The 19,445-nt window shown below is 34.9% G+C and overlaps 2 protein-coding genes across 4 annotated transcripts; both read left to right on the forward strand.

Annotated features, from left to right (window-relative positions):
* Positions 1-3,502: 3,502 nt before the first annotated feature.
* LOC146926186 (protein SCAR2-like) lies at positions 3,503-11,559 on the forward strand. 2 transcript variants are annotated; one of them, XM_085758560.1, is made up of 9 exons: positions 3,503-3,797; positions 5,416-5,579; positions 5,723-5,846; positions 5,956-6,085; positions 6,423-6,484; positions 6,582-10,419; positions 10,508-10,594; positions 10,687-10,791; positions 10,886-11,559. In XM_085758560.1, the coding sequence occupies exons 1-9, from the start codon at positions 3,643-3,645 to the stop codon at positions 10,934-10,936; spliced, it is 4,716 nt and encodes a 1,571-aa protein (XP_085614686.1). In that variant the 5' UTR covers positions 3,503-3,642; the 3' UTR covers positions 10,937-11,559. The 2 variants fall into 2 exon arrangements, with proteins under 2 accessions (XP_085614686.1, XP_085614687.1); XM_085758561.1 differs by having other exon boundaries at positions 6,426-6,484.
* Positions 11,560-12,997: 1,438 nt separating this feature from the next.
* LOC146926187 (solute carrier family 40 member 2-like) lies at positions 12,998-18,356 on the forward strand. 2 transcript variants are annotated; one of them, XM_085758562.1, is made up of 8 exons: positions 12,998-13,372; positions 14,068-14,218; positions 14,881-15,077; positions 15,559-16,050; positions 16,381-16,552; positions 16,773-16,910; positions 17,046-17,156; positions 17,740-18,356. In XM_085758562.1, exons 1-8 carry the CDS (start codon positions 13,251-13,253, stop codon positions 17,872-17,874), a joined length of 1,518 nt encoding a protein of 505 aa, XP_085614688.1. In that variant the 5' UTR covers positions 12,998-13,250; the 3' UTR covers positions 17,875-18,356. The 2 variants fall into 2 exon arrangements, with proteins under 2 accessions (XP_085614688.1, XP_085614689.1); XM_085758563.1 differs by lacking the exon at positions 14,068-14,218 and having other exon boundaries at positions 13,078-13,372.
* The last annotated feature ends 1,089 nt before the right edge of the window (positions 18,357-19,445 follow it).

A 19,445-nucleotide genomic window follows, 5' to 3' on the forward strand; every position in this document is an offset into this window, starting at 1 on the left:
TCGATTCTCAAGGGTTTTGCTTACTTTTTCCCTTCCCAAGAAAAAATAAGATATCACCGGTTTAAAAGGTTCAAACGTAATCAATGTTTGACACCCGAAAAACCAAGATAAAACACATCTTTACCTTCCATAACCCAAAATCGTTATCTCCGGTAAACTTCTCAATATCCCACTTCAAACCCATGGTACTTGATTATCCTTTGACCCTTTGCCCCACGGTGGGCGCCAATTGTTGCGAATTCGATGAAAAACTCACACCAATAACAACTTGATGTGTGGAGCAAGGGATAATTAAGCAACCAAAATCAAAGTGTATGGAACAATTATAATCACAAGCCAAAAGTAGAAAACAACAGCGAGAGAAAAGGAAGAGAGAACACAAAGAATTTGTTGACCTAGTTCGGTCCAAATTGACCTAGTCTGGGGGAGAGAGCAGCCCTCCGTTCCACTATATGATGAGTAACGTTACAAAAGAGATATCAATGGGTTACAAGAATAAGTCTCCCGCCTAATTGTACCCAAATCCCAGCCTCTTCCCGTAACCAAGAGACTCAATCCTAATAGTGTTTCCCAAGGTGAATCAACCCTCAAAACCTAATGTTTGTTCCAAAGAGACAAACTCTATACAAACCCTAGTTTTGTTGTTGCCTTTCTAAACCCTTGTTTCAGCCCCCTCTATCTCTCAAGGTTTACACTGATACAATGCATATATTTATAGTAAAAGAATCCTCAATAAAACTAGAACAAATCTAGGTCTGAAAATACGTTTCTGTTTAATTTTCTGCTGTCAAAATCGGCCACCGATTTTTACAGAACCAACAGACAAAAAAAACAGAGTCCAAAATCGGCCACCGTGCTCTGAAAATCGGCCACCGATTTTCTGCTACCAGAATTCCAATTTCTTCAATTTTGAGGCACTTTCACAACACAAACTAATGGTGAATTCTAGGGTGAGGGCTCTAATAAGTCCCTCACTGGTGAACCACGTAAACAACAAATAAGATCCATTAGATTGATGGATCTTATCATACACCATACACACTATATTGCAACCCTTCTCTCTTTCTTTCTCCCTCTTGCCTCTTCCTCCCCTTCTTACTTTTTTATCATGATGATAAAACTTCTCAGAATCATTTTTTCTTTACCCAAATACTAAACCAGTTTAACTAAATCTTCAATAATCTAAACAATTAATTCAACCAAAAGAGTCTAATAAAAACCCTAATCCTTGATTGTGAGGGATTCCAACCCTAATCTAATGGAGATTAATATACCAAGAATTAGAGTTTGATTTAGCAAACAATGGCTCCAGACAATTAATACCCTTTTTTAATTGTTTAAAGGGTTGATTTAGCACCTTTGAGTAACGGAGAACAACTTTGAGTTAGCAAACAATGAACACACTTTTTTTAACTGTTTAGCGATTGATTTAGCATGAAAGTATGCCATTGACGATAACAAAATAAAATAAGGAAGAAAAGAAGAACAAAACTTAGATCAATAGGTATTATTCAAATGCAGCATCATTAAATAGATGAAAAATGTTTATGCAAGAGAGATGGCTCCAGAAAAATGATACGCTTCTCACTATGATAACACATAGAGGATCTAGAATCTTCAAGTTGTTGAAAACGTAGAGTAGTAGGATTTTGACGAAGGTTCGAGGAGGATTTTGATGTGGTTGGGAAGAGAGGTGGACAAGATATTGTGCAGGAGCTTACACATGTTCTCAATTTTTTTTAAACAAATCTTGACCACTAATCAAATCTAACGGTATGTTTTAGATGCTCCACCGGTGAGGGACTTAATTGATCCCTCACCCTAGAATCCACCCAAACTAATTATTTTAAACAAAATAAAAAATAAAAAAATGAAGGAGAAAACTAACTACTAACTTAAGTTTACATGTATGACCCATATAGTTGTATTCGAATTTTGATCTTTGATAATCCCAAATTTCTCTTCCACGTTTTTGATATGGTAGTTACTTTGAATTTGAATGACTTGAATCTTTGAGCACTATCAAATATAACCATTTTCAAACATTTTTTTTTTTATGATCGTTAACATGTGCTAGAACAAAACATTACCTTTGCTTCGAATGTGAACTTCTGAAAAATTACCAAAATGTTTTTTTTCCTTGTGGCGGACTAAAACTACTAAAAAAAAATTATTTTGCATATAGCAAATGATAAAAAAGATAAAATCTTAAATTCAAAGATTTTGCATTCGCACTCCTCATTGTTTATTTGTAAGATCTGTCAGGTCAATCTTATATTTCTCTTTTATTTCTTTTATTTGAAGACATAAACACGCATACATAATTTTTTTTAAAAGTATAAAATAATTAATTATGGTGAGATCTATTTAGTGGTAAGACCTATTATATATTTTTTGTATTTATCTCTTTCCAAATTGTAAACTTCATTTCTTTTACCAAATTTAGAGGATCTTAACCCCATTACCAAATTGTATTTAATTTCTTATCTTATGCCCTAAGGGCACAAAATAAGAAATTAAATATAGAAATTTGATCTTTGAAATTGTGCATTCATAATCTTAAAAATTTATCTTTTCAATGCAACATTTATTTTTTAATTTCACTTTTAGATTCTTATCTTGTGCCCTTAGGCACAAGTTAGCATTTTCATATCTATTACTCCATCCGTTTCAAAATAAGTGTCACTTTAGCAAAAATAATTTGTTTCAAAATGAATGTCATTCTCACTTTTCAATGTACTATTAATTACTTTTTTCCAACAGTACCCTTAATTATTATTATCCACACAACTTTCAAAGTATCATTTTGTACTTTAATTTATAATGATGACAAATGCACCAATAGCTAACGAGACTATTTTAGTAAAAGTATTATATCTTTGGACAACATTATTACATTCCTTAATCTGTGTGCAATTGACTAAAACGACACTCATTTTGAAACGAAGGGAGTATTATAGTTTTGATGTAAATGCACATGTGTCTAAAATATATGACATTAATTGGACATTTATACATCAAAACCATAGTAATGGATATTGTCATTTATTGTAGTAAATGGAGAAGATATAAACTCGTCAAAATCACGACAAATAAATCGTGAATTTGACATACAGATCATCGTGATATCAAACATACATGTAGCATTTGGGCGACATTGACCATTCACAATGTCACAATCCTTGCGAGAGAAAGAATTTGTGATATTGTGGTTGTTCAATGTCACCGAAATTACCAATTTTATGTAACCCAAATACGTCAAACATACAAAAACATACAAAGATCTAGGACAAAATAGACTTTTCAGTTTCCACAGTTACTTGAATCCGTGCCCCGCATCCGTCACTCTCTTCACGTCTGTCATAATGTGACTCTCCCGCACACACCGACCACCACCGTATATTCATTTATTTCATTTCTAAAATAATAAATACTATAATAGTACTAATAATTAATTTTAAAAAATAATAATAAATAACACACTTTCTCTTTCTCTCTCTCTGTACATTTATTATTATACATTTTCTTTCTCTCTCTTCCATGGTGGAACACGGTGGAGCAAAAGTCACCGGAAGAAGAAACAAGATCGAATCCCAAATTCTAGGGTTTCTGAATTGCTGAATTCGTTCTTGGAGAAGAAAAATGCCGATATCGAAGTATCTTATACGAAACGAGTACAGTTTAGCGGATCCTGAACTGTATCGTGCTGCTGATAAAGATGATCCTGAAGCTCTTCTTGAAGCTGTTGCCATGGCTGGTCTTGTTGGACTTCTTCGTCAGCTCGGTGACCTTGCTGAGTTAGTTTTCTTTATCTCTTGTTCTTTAATTTCGTGATTCTGATTTAAAGTTTTTTTGAGCAATTTTGCGCTTAATCTGATTTTTTATAGTTGAATTAGTGATGAATTTGGAAAAGGATAGTAGAATTTTTGAGGTATTTGATAGAGTGAGTTTAATTTGGTTTTTTCTGTTGCTGGATTTAGTAACTGTTTGGTTGGATTATGAATTGGAGGAATATAAAGATGGTGAATTTGGTGGATGATTGTTAATTTGTAATTAATGTTTGATTATTTGAATTTTGTTTCCATTAAAAAAATTAATTTTGTTTCTATTTTTGTTGCTTTTTGTTAAATTTTGAATTTTGTTTGTTTTGAAGGGAAAAAAACCAAATTAAATGAAGAAAATGAGTGGTTTAAGTGCATAGATTGGATTGGTTTGGATTTGGTTAACTGATGGTTGACTTGACTTTAAATTTTGAGATAACAAAGTTCCTGATAGGTTTAGGTTAGTGTTGTTAAATAGCAGTTATAACTTATAATGGCATTATAGTGAAGTGGAATTTGAACAAATCACGTAGTGCACAGATTGTATTAGTCTGGATTTGATTGACTGGTCATTGACTTGACTTTAAATGATGAGATAACAAGGTTCCTGATAGGGTTAGGCCAGTGTTGCTAAATAGCGGCTATAATTGCGATATAGTCTAGTGGAATTTGAACAGATTGCTTAGTAACAAACTCTGTCAAATAATACAAAATATTGTCGAATTACGGCTATAGCAATGATATAGCATTGTTACCTAGTGAAATTTGAACAAACTGCTATTTTTGACAATTATTGATTGATAACACTGGTTTAGGCAATACTTTCATCAAACTTAAAAGTAAACTGTTGGAAAATTGTGATTTTTGTTTAATGTTTTTGAGTACTTGCTGAAATAAATAAGGAGATGATGCAATTCAGTGGACCATTTTATAATTGGATAATATTAATTACACTACTTGGTCAGTGTAGTTAATGTATTGGAATGTGTATTGAGGCTATTAAGTATTAATCTTACGATCTATATGCACAATATCCACGACAATCAGCTGAGCTAGCCCTTTATGGCTTAATCTAATGAATTCAGTTCAAGTAATTCTGAGCCGAAAAATGCATGTATCTTGCCGGAGTTGTGATATTTGTGGCATTCTGTATCATTTAGTTTGTTACCAAGAGGTTAGTTCTAATTGGCAGAGTTCCCCTGAAGTTCTTTCCTTACATTTTTAGAGCCAACAATTTTCACCTGTCCCTGAGTTTTGTCTTTTTAAATTAGAAACTTTTATCGTCATTAGGTGCTGTTAAGTACTGCTAGGTACCAAGAAGTTTCAGTATTTGAAGTTTAATCTAGGTGAGTAGGGACCAATGATGTATTTTAGTGGTAACTGGATACTTGGAATTCCAGGGTGAGGGGGATGGTTAGAGTATTTACGAGGGTCAGTATAGATATGATTATATAGATGGAAAAACCATTCTTTGGACATTGTAATAACTATTTTTCTCTGATTCTCTTCTTTCCTACTTTTCTTTTTCTTAATCTTTTTCTTAGTTTTAGACGATTTATAAAGTTCCCTGCATTTATCTTCTCATTTTGGTTAGGTTTGCTGCCGAGATCTTCCATGATTTACATGAAGAAGTAATGGCTACTGCTGCAAGAGGCCACAGTCTTACAGCTCGTGTTAAACAGCTTGAGGCTGAAGTTCCTTCACTTGAAAAGGCCTTTTTCTCTCAAACTCATCATTCGTCATTTTTTACTAATGGAGGTTAGATTACTCATGCAGATTTATGCTGTATGTTATTGGTGTTTACCATCATGATTTGAATAGTGTAATTTTGGTTTAAGTTGTAGCCGTTAGGTGTAATGGTGACTTTTCTAGTTTAAACATTCTTTCTTAATGCAATGCAGGGATTCATTGGCATCGCAATATTCAGTCTGAACAAAATCTCGTTTCTAGTGGAAACTTACCTCGATTAATAATGGATTCATATGAAGAATGCCGTGGCCCCCCTAGACTGTTCCTTCTAGATAAGTATGTTGGCCTGATTCATCAGATTTATATGACTTCAACATAAATAGAAAATGATTATTCTGTAATAGATGTTTGAAAATTTTCTTTTTTGCTTTTGCCATCTTTAAAGGTTTGATGTGGCTGGGGCTGGGGCATGTCTGAAGCGTTATACTGATCCATCATTCTTTAAAGCGGAGTCAGCTTCATCTGTTAAAGCCACAGTACAAGTCCTCAGGGAAAAAAGAATTCGTAAAGTCAAGGTACAAAATTTTCTATACTACCATTTATTGATATAGTTTCCTACTGGAGACCTGTTGTAAATGTGTGATCCTAATGAGCTTTATGTTGTGTGTTATTGGCTGGGATCTTGCTAAAAATTTGAAAATTATAATAGAAATCGAATGATATATTACAGCGCATCTAATACATACATATTATGACCATACGTGCTACAAGCAGACAAGTGTTTGGTGCTGCTTTTTCTTGTTCATTCCAGGGATGCAATACCCCCGTAATCTCTTCTGTAAACAATTCTATGCGATGTAAAATTATATATTTTTGCAAGTTTGATTATATAATTATGTTTTTTATTTCCAGCAGAAGAAAGGAGCACGGATAAGGGACGGTGAAGCTCCAAATGCTGTATCAACACATTCAAAGTAAGCTCCAATCATTTTGTTGTGGTGCATTGATATTCAACTAGTTAGGTCCTTTAAATTGTTGACTGATGTTTCAATTTTATTTACACCATTGCAGATTACATCAGCTGCTTCTTGAGGAACGTATTGAGAATGGTTATAGTAATCCTGCGCGCCTAGTTAAGCTAAAGAAAAGACAATTGAATGGACCTTCCGTTGAAGGAAATTCTGGGAAAAGTTACATGGAGAAATTTCTAGAAACTCCCTCACCTGATTATAAAATGATTTGCGAAACTTCAATCTTTCCACTTCCTGTGAAACCGACATCAGATGATGCTGGTGAGGCAGGGATTAAAATTCTTGAAATCAGTAGCTTTAGTCCTTTGAAAAAGTCGACTGGAAGAAATGAAAGCACCTGTTCATCCCCTAATGAGCAGGAATTTGATATAAACCAATTTCCAGAAGGGGTTGGTGAGACAAATGGAGATCTTGTGATGGTGAAAGAACAAATCTCAGCGGGTGTAACAGATGAAGTGTCTTTTAATGATGTCAAGGTGTCTGATGAAACAGAACTGGCAATCAAGGAACAAAAGAAATTTGAAAACAGCTTAAATAGGTATCATTCTGATGATGTGACTAGTGAGGTTGACAACTACATGGATGCTTTAACTACCATGGAGTCAGAATTGGAAACCGATGATGAGTATAAACCTAAAAAAAGCGTCTTGAAAAATCAAAAGGTAACAGATGCCAATAAAGAACGTCGATTACAAGCTCGGTTTTCAGATTCTCACTCATTTGCAGACTCCTCAACATCTGACGACAACAGCCCATTCAAACAAGAGAGAAATGAGAAAAATATTGAAGTGAAAGCTCGGTTATCAGATTCTCACTCAACTGGGACCTCTTCGACATCAGACAATAATAGCTCATTCAGAGGAGATGAAGATGAGCACGTGGAACTGCGAACTCACTTTTCAGATTCTCAATCTACCAGAAACTCCTCTACGTCAGATGTAAATAGTTCTTTCAAGAAAGATAAATCTTACTTCTCTCATTCTGATTCATTGAGCACTGTTGTTGAAAATATACAATCAGAACCCATTTTATTTACAACTTCTAAATATTACGAACCGGAAATTGAAGGTACGCCATCCAACCAGCTTCCCAAAATTGCTGAGTTTCAAAATACAGATAGTAGGAAGTTTGTCATGCATGATGATGTACGTGTTCATGAAGAAGAGACTTCTGACTCTGGGAAAACATATTCGGATCTGTTGACTTCAGGAAAGTTGTCGTGTGCTGATTTTGAACCTACCAAACCAGCGATGCTACCTGCAGCGACTCAGTCCGGCGAAACCATTTCTGACTATGATACAGACAGAGCAGGTTTCGTTGAATTTGTTGCTTCCAAACCTTCTTCTCCCTCCCTAATAAAAGATGATACTTGCCCAGTGGATTCTTCTGATAAAATTTCATTGGACAACTTGGTTGATGATGATCCACATATTCATTCTCATGATTTGTTACAAGTTTCTAATGGTTCACCAAAAGATTCCCTTTGTCCATCCATCGAAGAACCAGACTTGAATTCAGGTCTCAATGTGGTGCATGGTGATGAAATAAATGGATCCAGAAGCAGTGGTGATCAAGATGAAGGTGATGGTCATTTTAAAAATCCATCTTCTCCTCGTAATCGTATGAAGATAAATGGTGATATCAGTGAAGTTGTTGAGTCAAAAGGTCAACCTGTTCCTTCTGTTGATAGCGCTGAAAATGATGCGGGTATCAATGCTTGTCCAGCTTCAGGTATGATTTGTTCTCCGTCAAGGAGCCTTTCAAATCAGCAAGAACTGGTCCCGGCTCCTTCAGATTCTTATCAGATGGAATCCAATGAAGTGGAATTGACTCAAATTTTCATGGACTCAAATACTGAGATGAGCAACAATCAATCGGTACCATTATCAGATACAGCATCATCTGATATCATACATCCTCCAGTGAGTAATCTTACAAAATCAGAAGAATCTCTTTCTGCTTTTGCAAATCCAAATGAGATAGAGACGGAAGTCTATAAGGCAGTTGCTAGAGAATCTTCGACCGTGCTAGAGGGAAAGAAGGCCGTGGTTCATCCCGAAATTGTTTCTGCAGATGTACAAATGAACCTTAACAAATCGGTGCCCTGTGATCTTCCAGATTTGGAAAATAACATTGAAAAGTCATCTCCTAGGGCGAAAATCCAACAGACTGGCTTTATAGATGATGCGAAAATGGTGCCTGAATTTTCTGGGTTTGACACTCGGCAGTCAGAATCTACCAGTTATGGCCGGAATGATCTTTTACAGAATGACAGAAATAGTTTTTCATCACCACCTTATAACCAGTTTGAGTCTGAAACTTATTTAGAGCCCCATTTGCAATTCCAACTTGGTGAAAAGGATGGAGAGTTTCCGCTCAAATACGAGGAAAACTTTGCCTCTGAGAAATCTCAATCTCAGCAGATATATGAATTGAAGCAAGAAGGCACTCATGCTCCTTCTGAATCTGTTTCAGAAATCCCTGCAGATGAATCATCATCAGTTCATTCTTCACCACGGTCATCTGGCTTGGAGATCAACTCTACACAGTATGCCATGGATCCATTGAAGTCTCTTCTCCCCGACCTCTCTCCCATGGAAACTGAAAACAAACTTGATGAGATGCCACCTATGCCCCCCCTACCTCCGATGCAATGGAGAACGGGCAAAGTTCAACATGCTTCCATAGATTCGCATAGAGATGATTTAGAAGTGCATCAAGCTTCAGTCCAATCAATGCAGCCAATCATGCCTGATAAGAAGTCTCAATTTGGTTTGCCGGCTTCTGATGGAGAGACTTTATTTTATCAGAATCCATTTTCACCTGTCATGCCATTGGAAAGTGATATGCTCCGACATTCTTCTGCCGTGGGTGTTTCTGGGCATCCAATTGCTTTACCTTTTCAGTTTCCTCTCATGGTTAATGAAGCAAATGGTCAGTATAATTACCTCGTGATGGACAGAAACCAAATTCAGAACCCCTTCCTAACGCTGCCCATGGTAGCTACGAGCATGCATCCACCACATGGTTACATTGTTGCTTCTGAGGGAGAAATGGTACAGACTTCAAACCCATATGCACCAATACTACCTGCTGCATTTACTCTCTCTGGAGATGATTCCACACCTCCACAAGTGGAACCATTTCAACATCCAACTCAATCAAAGACAGAGACTAGTGCAGATGATAAAACACCTGAGCAGCCTATACATAATGTAGTGTCTAGGGACGGGCCTCCAGACAGTCACGTTATTGCTTCTGAGGGAGAAATGGTACATAATTCAAGTCCATTCCTTCCAATACCACCTGCCGAATGTGCTAATTCTGGACAGGATTCCGTCACTCCTATAGAAAATTTGACTCAATCTCCTAGTCAAGTAATGACAGAGACTAGTTCAGATGATACAACACTTCCACAGTCTATGAGTAATGTTATATCTATTGACAAACCTCCACACAGTGACATTGTCACTTCTGAGGAAGAAATGGTACAAAGTTCTAACCCATGCCCTCCTATACTATCTGCTGAATCTTCTGTTTCTGAACATGATTCCATCTCTCCACAAGAAAAAATAACTCTTTCTCCAAGTCAGTTACTGACTGAGACTAGTTCTGAAGTCAAAACACCTAATCATTCTTTAAGTAATGTAGAAGGGGAACAGAGACAATTGGGTATTTCGCTCATGTTGCCACCAAACATGGAAAGTGTGGAGCTCAATCAGACACTCCAGCCCTTTGAGGTGGGAATGTCATCCTTGGATCCATCTGCTCAAACATCAGAGTTTGAGAGTGAAAGGATAAATGTAAAGTCAAAGCATAAGATTCCTCGTCCTCGGAATCCTCTAATTGATGCTGTTGCTGCTCACGACAAAAGCATGGTAAGTCAGTTTCTAGTTCTTATATGACTCAGAATCACTTTTTGATGTATCAATTCTTGCATAATACCTTGCCTTTGAACCACTGCAGCTTAAGAGGGCTACTGAGCGGGTTATGCCTCAAATAGAACCAAAGGTAGATGAAAGAGATTCATGGTTAGAACAGATACGAACAAAGGTTTGAACTTGCAACTTGTTTCTTTATACTTATTTTTCCCTTATTGTTTTCAAAGGAATCTTGTATTCAAAATTACTTTTTGGCTCCCTCAGTCTTTCAACTTGAAGCCTGCTGTGGCTACACGACCTAGGATTCAAGGTCCAAAAACAAATATGAAGCTTGCTGCCATCTTGGAGAAAGCTAATTCAATTCGCCAGGTCTCTCCTTTCTGTGTTTACTTTATTTTTATCACTACTCTTGATTGCCATATCCTTTTTCTTCTGAGTCAACTAACCTTGATTATTGAAATAGGCTTTGGCTGGAAGTGATGAAGATGATGAGGATAGTTGGAGTGATTCTTGAGTTTATTCTGGATAGTGTTCTCAACTGGTGAATATTTTGATATTCTGGTTTTGTCTTTGAATCGGGAAATCTCCATGAAGTCATTCTAGTTGTTATATGACTCCAAAGAGATCCCCCTCTTGGCTCTCTTTCTTCACATATTTAAGCATAAACACTGGTCCTAGCATACAAATTAGCATCAATGCAGGTCCGTTCTCAGAGGTGAATTCACTTCGCGTGAGACAGATAAGGCAGATAAAGCGCAGTGTGCAAGCACTGTACCTGTCCAGATTCAATCCATCAACAAATACCCCCATGTATACCACTCATATAAGCAAATGTATATTTGTATCTGTCATGAATATCCAGTTTTGAAATTATGTACTTTAGTGTTTCGTGATAGTTGCCTCACATATTGTAGTTCATCTGTGTCCAATGTAGCAAAATCATTAGTGTACAGTTTCTAGCATTACCTTTGTTCATTTATACACATTATTTATGGGTACTCTTGTCATGTATGAGCAAGACATTGGAAACTTGGCAGTGGTAAATAAAAGGGCATAAAGATGACAAATGCCTATTTCTGCCGGTGCATGCATTACATATTAGATTAAACACAATGACAAGTTATTTTTTTATAATCAGTCCTGGCTGTTAATTTAGTGTGGTATATTCTTGTTTACTTGAACACTGTACAGTTTATATTCCTTCTCATTTCTTCTATTTCATGGGAGGCAACTAGCATTCTTTCGTATACAGCTTGGGAGATTAATTCATGATGTTTATAGGCAATGTTTATTGTGCGATACAACCAACAACTGCGTTTGCAGTGGATCACACTTCTTGAAAAGGAGGCGACTCCATAACATTGTTCAGAAGTATTCAATCTGAAAAGAAAAAAAAAACATCAAATGTTGCGCTTCAATTTGTGCCCCATAGATGCACACATCTAAATATATAGATGCACACATTAAAATTCATTGATATTGTAAAGTGATTTATAATTTGAGACAATTTTTCTTTCACAGTCACTTAGAGAAACGGTTTTATGCATGGTCACAAATCCACTAGAGGTTTACATGCACTCAATCAACACCTAATACCTATTTAAAAAATTCAACATGTTAAGTAAAACAACAAAATAATAAAAGCAATTGATGGTTGCAAGGATGCTGTTATGGGTGGCCGTAGGCCATTCAAACACTGTTTTATCTTTGGTTAAACTCAAACCATTTTTAGCTTGGAAAACAACATTAGTGATATATAAGCTTGGAAGTGTTTCTTTAACCAAGTGGCATAGTAAACAAAGTGACCAGAGAGAAGGTTCAAACGCTACAACTTTTTTTGGATGATAAATTTCAAAAAATACGTGAAATGTGAGGCTATTTCAAGTAACTTTTTATAAATCCTTTTAAAAAAAAGTAGCTTTTCATAAAATAAATTTCAAATGATATCTTTTTAAAAAAATATGTATTAATATAAATCTCTAATAACAAATATCTAAGTTTTCTTTAGAGGTTTAATAAATATCTAAGTTTGTGAATAGAAAAATTGCTCTTTTAATTTATAACAAACTAATTTAAAATTGGTTATACTTATTTTGAGTAAATTTTTATAAATATTAGCGGTATTCAACTTTATCATCCAATATATATTTTTAGGGTCAAATTATCATCCAAAGCTCTTTGTGGTTGTGGAAAGCTGAATAATTGATTTATAACGTTTGGAGCATGAAAAATGCTAGTACCATCATCGTAGAAAATGATTGTCAACACTGAAACATTTGTTGTTGGCATTATTCAATTGTTACGTGGCTACGAATGCACATCAAATCTAATATTCCAGCAATTAGTTACCTAAACCTTTTTTTAATAGCTTTGAGTAACTGTCACTTTCAATCACCAATTTTATATTATTCCCTCAATTCCTTAACTTCGATCCTCTTTTGTCTCAAAACTTTAGTTCTCTTATAGAAAGTCTTAAAGCATCAAACATCACGTAGGAAGAATCTAGAAGCACAGACACTAGATACAACATGTCGACACGGATAATTTTTTTAAAAAAGTAACTAAATTCAGTGTAATCACATGCGTTGGTGTCAAACATGACACATGTCAGACACTAGACATGTTTTCAATCAGAAGTATCTGTGCAACTGAGAGAGAGTAGTGTTATATTGAAGTCATCAAAATATTTACACGTAGTCATTATTAACGACACAAATTGCATGTTTCGTGTGCTTCATTATTATGAACTTATGATAACACCATTGTGTTGTGATTCTAAATAGTCAAAACTAGTGAGGGAAAAGATACACTCTTGTTGTTCATGATAAATGGACGAAAAAGAAGTTTTGAGAAAGAGTGTGCTATCTCAAGAACCAAAATTTCATTCTTCATCTTCTTCTCTCATCACTTATTTATACATTGGCCACTTTTTATCTAGATGGGGTTCCAGGTTCGTTTCTCTTTTCTTTTGATTTCACTGCCACATTATTTCAACCTTTTCCCTTTTTTATATTTTTTATCAATACCTTGTATCAAAAAGTGTGAATTGAAATGAAATTGTTGTTTTTGTCGTGTGAAATCAGAAATTTGTCAGTGGAACGAATATAAACTATTATCTTATGTTTGTTTATTTGTTACTGTGAAGTACAAACACTCCTTCACACTCCTCGAATTAAGCATGTCTCGGTGTCGCGTAGCTCGGTATTCGACGCTGACACAACACCAACGCGTATAATTAGATTAAATTTTGCCATTTTTTCAAATTATTATCGGTGTTTACATGTTTGTGTCATGCCGGATGTCCTTATTTGTGTCTGTGTTTCGATGACCCAACAAAATAATGTAGTGTCAATTTAATAAAGGGTGAACACACAATTTGGTAGCTCAAAATCCAATTTAGTCCCAAAAAAAAATAATACTCAAATTAGTCTATGACATTTTTATACAAGTGACAAATTAGTAATCCCCGACTCAAGGGGACTAATTTCTCCTAGTATGTAAATATCAGAGAATAGTTTGTGTATTATCTTGTGTTGTGACTAAATTGTGCTGCGAGTAAATTGTGAGAACTAAGTTTGCTCTTTACTATTTGTTTTGGCTTGAGATTTTTAAAATTATTTTTGTATTTTTTTTTGTTTGTTGCAGGATGTGGGAATTCTCTGTTGGTTTATATATGATCAGTATTTGGCCAGACTCACTGCTCTATGCAGCAATATATGGTGCAGTTGAATCTGCTTCTATTGCATTGTTTGGTCCCATAATTGGAACATGGGTTGATAAGTTGACTTATGTGAAGGTGTGACCCCAAATACTATATAGTTATCTCTTCTTTTTATGCAAATACTCTAGCACTATAATTTAATCATTATTAATTGGGAACAACACAAAGTTAATTTTCTAAAATATTATAGGATAGTATAGATATAATATTATTTGAACTAATCGAGGTTTTAAATCGCGGTTGCAGTTATATCTAGTTCCTTGATATTGTTGAGAATCTTAGTCAAATGTCACTCACAGTCGCGTTATGGTTGGGGAGACATAATTTTTTTTATGTTGTGACCTAAATTGCGGTCTAGCTCTTTTGAAAACCCTGGACAAATGATCTTTCACTTGTGTAATGTAAGGGAATAGAAAGTTCCTCAAATAGAGAGAATGAATATCTGAAATCCATTGTGTCTGATTGATACATCCTTGAAGCTAAAAGGATACTTGAGATCATTCCTAATGCACTTTTTATCCTACTTTTATGTTGATCACCACACATGTTTAGAATCTAAACTTTAGATTATTGTCATTTTCATTCTGAACAGTGAGATATGGACAAAATATAAAGATAAAAAATTTAGTTATATTGTGTCTTTAGTTGTTTCAATTTTTTTAATAATTCCTTGTTAGTTTCTGCTATAAAGTTGAACTTTATTGTAGTAAACAATGTCTTCATTTTTTTATTGGCAGGTTTTGCAATTGTGGTTGGTGACACAAAATCTGTCTTTTGTTCTTGCTGGTGCCACTGTAGTTACCTTACTTGTCTACTCATCTTTGAAGTTTACAAATTTCACAGTTTTCATAGTACTTGTGGTGGTAATCAATATCTGTGGTGGCATTGGAGTACTTTCAACTCTTGCTGGTACTATCTTGATAGAAAGAGAATGGTAACATTTTCAAATCTTCAATGAAAATTGATTAATATCAGTAGCTAGAAGGAAAAAAATTGATTAACTATAGTGAATTACCTATTGCTTGAATTAGATATTGATGCTAAATATTTAGTCTTCATGTTTCAACATAATGGTTGTCTTTACAATCTCTCAACATTTACAAGTCAGTTAGATATTAGCTAGAATCTGTAAGTTAGTGGTTACGTTAGTTTCAAAGGTTTGAACTCTGGACATCCTTTGAACTCCTTTGGTGTCCATTTACGCACCAACCTATTTGCGTTTGAGAGTATATAATGACTCTGTTGATGTTTCACGAGGTCATTTAATATACACAACGCGAAAATGATCACATTTTAAGTAATGTAAATCGCACCAATATTTCGTAGTATAAATCTTAAAGGAAACTGTATTATGTGAAATTTCTGGTTAAAGTATAGGATAAACATTGCATGAAAAGTATGTTTTCATCGCGCAGGTTGTTAGTTATATCCGAAGGCCAACCACCAGAACTGATGACATTGACAAAGATGAATTCAGTTATGAGACGCATCGATCTAACATGCAAGCTACTTGCACCTGTTATAACTGGCTTTATAATAAGCTTTGTATCTCTTAAAGCATCTGCTATAACATTAGCACTTTGGAATAGTGCTTCTGTTTGGGTGGAGTATTGGCTTTTTACATCTGTGTATAATGGAATTCCAGCTTTGTATCAAAGTAGTCAAAAGAGAACACAAAGGCTTTCATCACAAAGTGATCTAGAAAGGAATACTTCAACTTCTAAGGGAGATAATTTGCTTAATGTTACCGACGGTGATAGCACAGAATTGCTAGATGGAAAAAGCAGGACAAAATTTTCTGAGTGGATTTCAAAAATCTCTTATGTGGATGCTTGGAGAGTTTATTTGCAGCAAGAAGTTGTTCTTCCTGGACTAGCTCTGGCTTTGCTATTTTTCACTGTACTCAGGTGAAAGCTTATGAATAATCTAGAGTCTGTTTTGAATTGACTTATTTGTGAGAGCGAATAAAAACAACTTATGACGTGTTCATGAACTGTTTTCAGCTTATTTCCATTAGCTATCAAAGATTGCTTAGGAAAACAGCCTATAAGTTATATGAAAACAATTGAAATTTATTTTATCTTTTGTTATAATAGTCTGAGTTAATAATGTCTGTTGATGATACTTTATAGTCATCAACTCTTGTTCCAAACACAACTTCAGAAACATGCATTAAATTTCCTTGATGTAAGTTAGGAATGAAGCATCACTGATAAAATTCCAATTACTTGCTGCAGCTTTGGAACATTGATGACTGCAACTTTAGAATGGGAAGGTATACCTGCATATATTATTGGAATAGCGCGAGGAATAAGCGCTGTAATCGGAATAACTGCAACAGTTTTATATCCTGTTCTACAATATCAGATATCAGCTATTAGAACCGGACTCTGGTCTATTTGGTCTCAGGTACAAACTCACAAATAATTTTAAAGCGATTTTTTTTAATAAAAAAAAAGGTCCGCGATGGCGGTCTGGATCGCAACATCGAAGTTTTAGATGTCTCTGCGACTTAAACATGATCGTAATTTAAAATTTTGTTAATGTGTTCTAGTCAATTATTCAACTTATTTTCATTGTGAATAATTATGCAAAAATATATAAATGTTTATGTATGATTTGGATGCAGTGGACTTGCCTCCTCCCTTGTTTAGCTGCATTATGGATCCAAAATGGTATTTTATCGTCATATATATTGATGGGAAGCGTCGCAATATCTCGGCTTGGACTGTGGATGTTTGACTTATCTGTACTTCAACAAATGCAGGCAAGAAATAATGGCTCATATTTTTCCATATTGTTTCAAATGTGAAATCAAGATTTAAATTTTCGTGATGAATCAAAGTTCCTTTGTTCATTATCATCTTGGCCTGATTGTTTTTATTTCAATTTTCTTGTACAGAACCTTGTTCCTGAGTCGGATCGTTTGATTGTTGGAGGTGTCCAGAATTCACTTCAGTCCTTTATGGAACTATCAGCCTATGTTATGGGAATCATAATATCTGATCCAAAGGTGAGTTTAAAAACTAAAGCTATTCTTGTCCAGTCCAAATATGTATCATTTCTTTGTTCTTGCTGCTTACATGCATACAACAGTGAATGAGTTAGAAAATTAGGGGTTCAATAATGATAAGTCTTCCTCTAGGCTTCTTATTATTGACTTTATCTTTTGAGTTTTCATCATTTGCAGGAGAATTCTCTAATCTTACTTACATGAAATCAGATATAAAATAAAAGCATCTTAATGTCTTTGACTAAATATTCATTCCATGTATTAGCACATATACTTCCTTTATCCTATCCAAACAAACTTTACCACAACAGCCAAACCTTTTCAGACTTGGTGAAGTACACGTCAGAATACCCCGTCATACATTAAACCTTTACCAAGGGCATATTTGGATTTGCTTATTTGAGCTTATCTACCGGTATAAGCACTTGCGAGACTATTTGGAAGATCTTAAACAACTTATGAAAAGTCAATAAGCTCTCCAGGATAACTTATGAAAACTACTTGATTTTTATGTCTTTTGTTATAAAAAACTGGCTTTATCTTTGAATAATTGAATCTGATCCTGTTATCTATATCTGTTCAGGAGTTCTGGAAGTTGAGTTTATTATCCTTTCTGGCAGTCACATTGGCTGCATACCTCTACTGCATCCATGTGTTCCGCGTGCGGAAGCATATATTTCACTTTGATAAAGTATGGTCGATCAATTCTTCTGCATGAGCATCATAAGTTGTAGGGTAAGGCAAGTTGAGGCCTAAAGCTAGGCGAAGTCTCAGAGTGAACGAATGATAAGATCGTGTGCAAATTTGTTGGACGTCACAGTGAAGGTGAAACCATAAAATTAGTAGGCTACACAGGAGGCTGAGTAAGATGAGCCGAGGTCCTAAAGCAAGGGCTTGAGAAACTTTACTCACCCCATGTGAATACAAGAATTATGCTTCACTAAAAACTAATTTAAGTGTTAGGTCCATTTTAGTTTGAGTTTATAGTCCAAAGAAAGTTCTAGAAGTAAAGGAGAGACTTGGCATTAAATGTAAGTAGATAGAAGTGTGTATAACTCTCTTGAAGTGTGGAGTTATTTCCTAATGTATGTAGAACACTCTCTTGGAGCCTATAAATAGGTGAGATCTTGTCATTTGTAAAGCAAGCAAGTAAGAAATCAAAACATTCTTTGACCAAATATAAATTGTCATTCTCTCAAATATTCTCTCCTCTTCAATTCCTCCCAAAAGCTCACTATAACACTCCTTTTTCAACAAAGTGGCATCAGAGCTTAGGTTTTTATAAAAAAAAATTATTTCATAGTTATGACGCACAATTAAGCGGCATCCTTTCAATTTCTATTTCTAAAAGCGAGTACCTATGATAATTAGTGTATCAAAATGAAGACTCTTTAGGAACACGTGATGTTTGCGAGGTTGATGGAAAAGACTATAAAGAGTCACAAGATGAGAATTCCTTAACTCAAGCACAATGGAGGCTAAATAAGGAGGCATAAGACCTCTAACGAAGGTGAAGACAACGTAAATAACGTCCGTCTCTAAACTCTAAGAAGCGTGGAGCGGAAGAAAATTTGGTATCTCACACTTAAAAGTAAATGAAAGTGCACCCCATGTTCATATCCTATACAAGAGAAAAGCAAAACTTGACGATAAGAGTGGGAAGGTCATATTTGTCGGTTATGCTCAAATCTCAAAGGGCTACAAGCTATATAATCCAAACAACAAAATTGTAGTTAGCCGAGAAGTGGTCTTCGATGAAGAAGGTCAATGGAACTTTGGAGCTCACAAAAAGGAATACAAATTTTTTTAGGAATTTGAAGATGAGAAGACAACTAGAGAAGTTCAACAAGGGCTCCGCTCATCAACTACGTCCAACTCTAATGACACTGAGAGTGAAAGGACTGTGACGCGACAAAGTATACAAAAAAATGTGCATTAATTTTTAAAATTAATATTTGTAACATATCATCACGCAACTATACAAATATTGCTGTTTGACACAACTAGTTAATTGATTTTTTTTTGTTGACAAAACAACTAGTTAATTGATTAAAAATAAGAATAGACTAAATGAATAGAAACTCCCCGAGTAGAAATTATTACAGTTCTGTACCAAAAAAATAAAAAATAAACTATGCCAGTTGCTATCTGAAGGCAAAGTCTACTATGAAGATTAATTTTGATCCAATAATATACATTCTTTTATGCTTTTATTAATCGCAAATATTCATTTGTATAAATTTTGACGTAGATATTCATTAAAATCAAATATTTATAATATCTAACGAC

Source organism: Medicago sativa, chromosome 4 (genome assembly GCF_051527215.1).
Source record: "Medicago sativa cultivar Bolivia chromosome 4, Bolivia_mono, whole genome shotgun sequence".
Lineage (NCBI taxonomy): Eukaryota > Viridiplantae > Streptophyta > Magnoliopsida > Fabales > Fabaceae > Medicago > Medicago sativa.

Coding starts and splice junctions, on each gene's coding strand:
- LOC146926186 (XM_085758560.1), top strand. CDS start 3,643: ATGCCGATATCGAAGTATCTTATACGAAACGAGTACAGTTTAGCGGAT. Junction 3,798..5,415: donor CAGCTCGGTGACCTTGCTGA/GTTAGTTTTCTT, acceptor CATTTTGGTTAG/GTTTGCTGCCGAGATCTTCC. Junction 5,847..5,955: donor AGACTGTTCCTTCTAGATAA/GTATGTTGGCCT, acceptor CCATCTTTAAAG/GTTTGATGTGGCTGGGGCTG.
- LOC146926187 (XM_085758562.1), top strand. CDS start 13,251: ATGGACGAAAAAGAAGTTTTGAGAAAGAGTGTGCTATCTCAAGAACCA. Junction 13,373..14,067: donor TTATCTAGATGGGGTTCCAG/GTTCGTTTCTCT, acceptor TGTTTGTTGCAG/GATGTGGGAATTCTCTGTTG. Junction 16,051..16,380: donor CTATTTTTCACTGTACTCAG/GTGAAAGCTTAT, acceptor TACTTGCTGCAG/CTTTGGAACATTGATGACTG.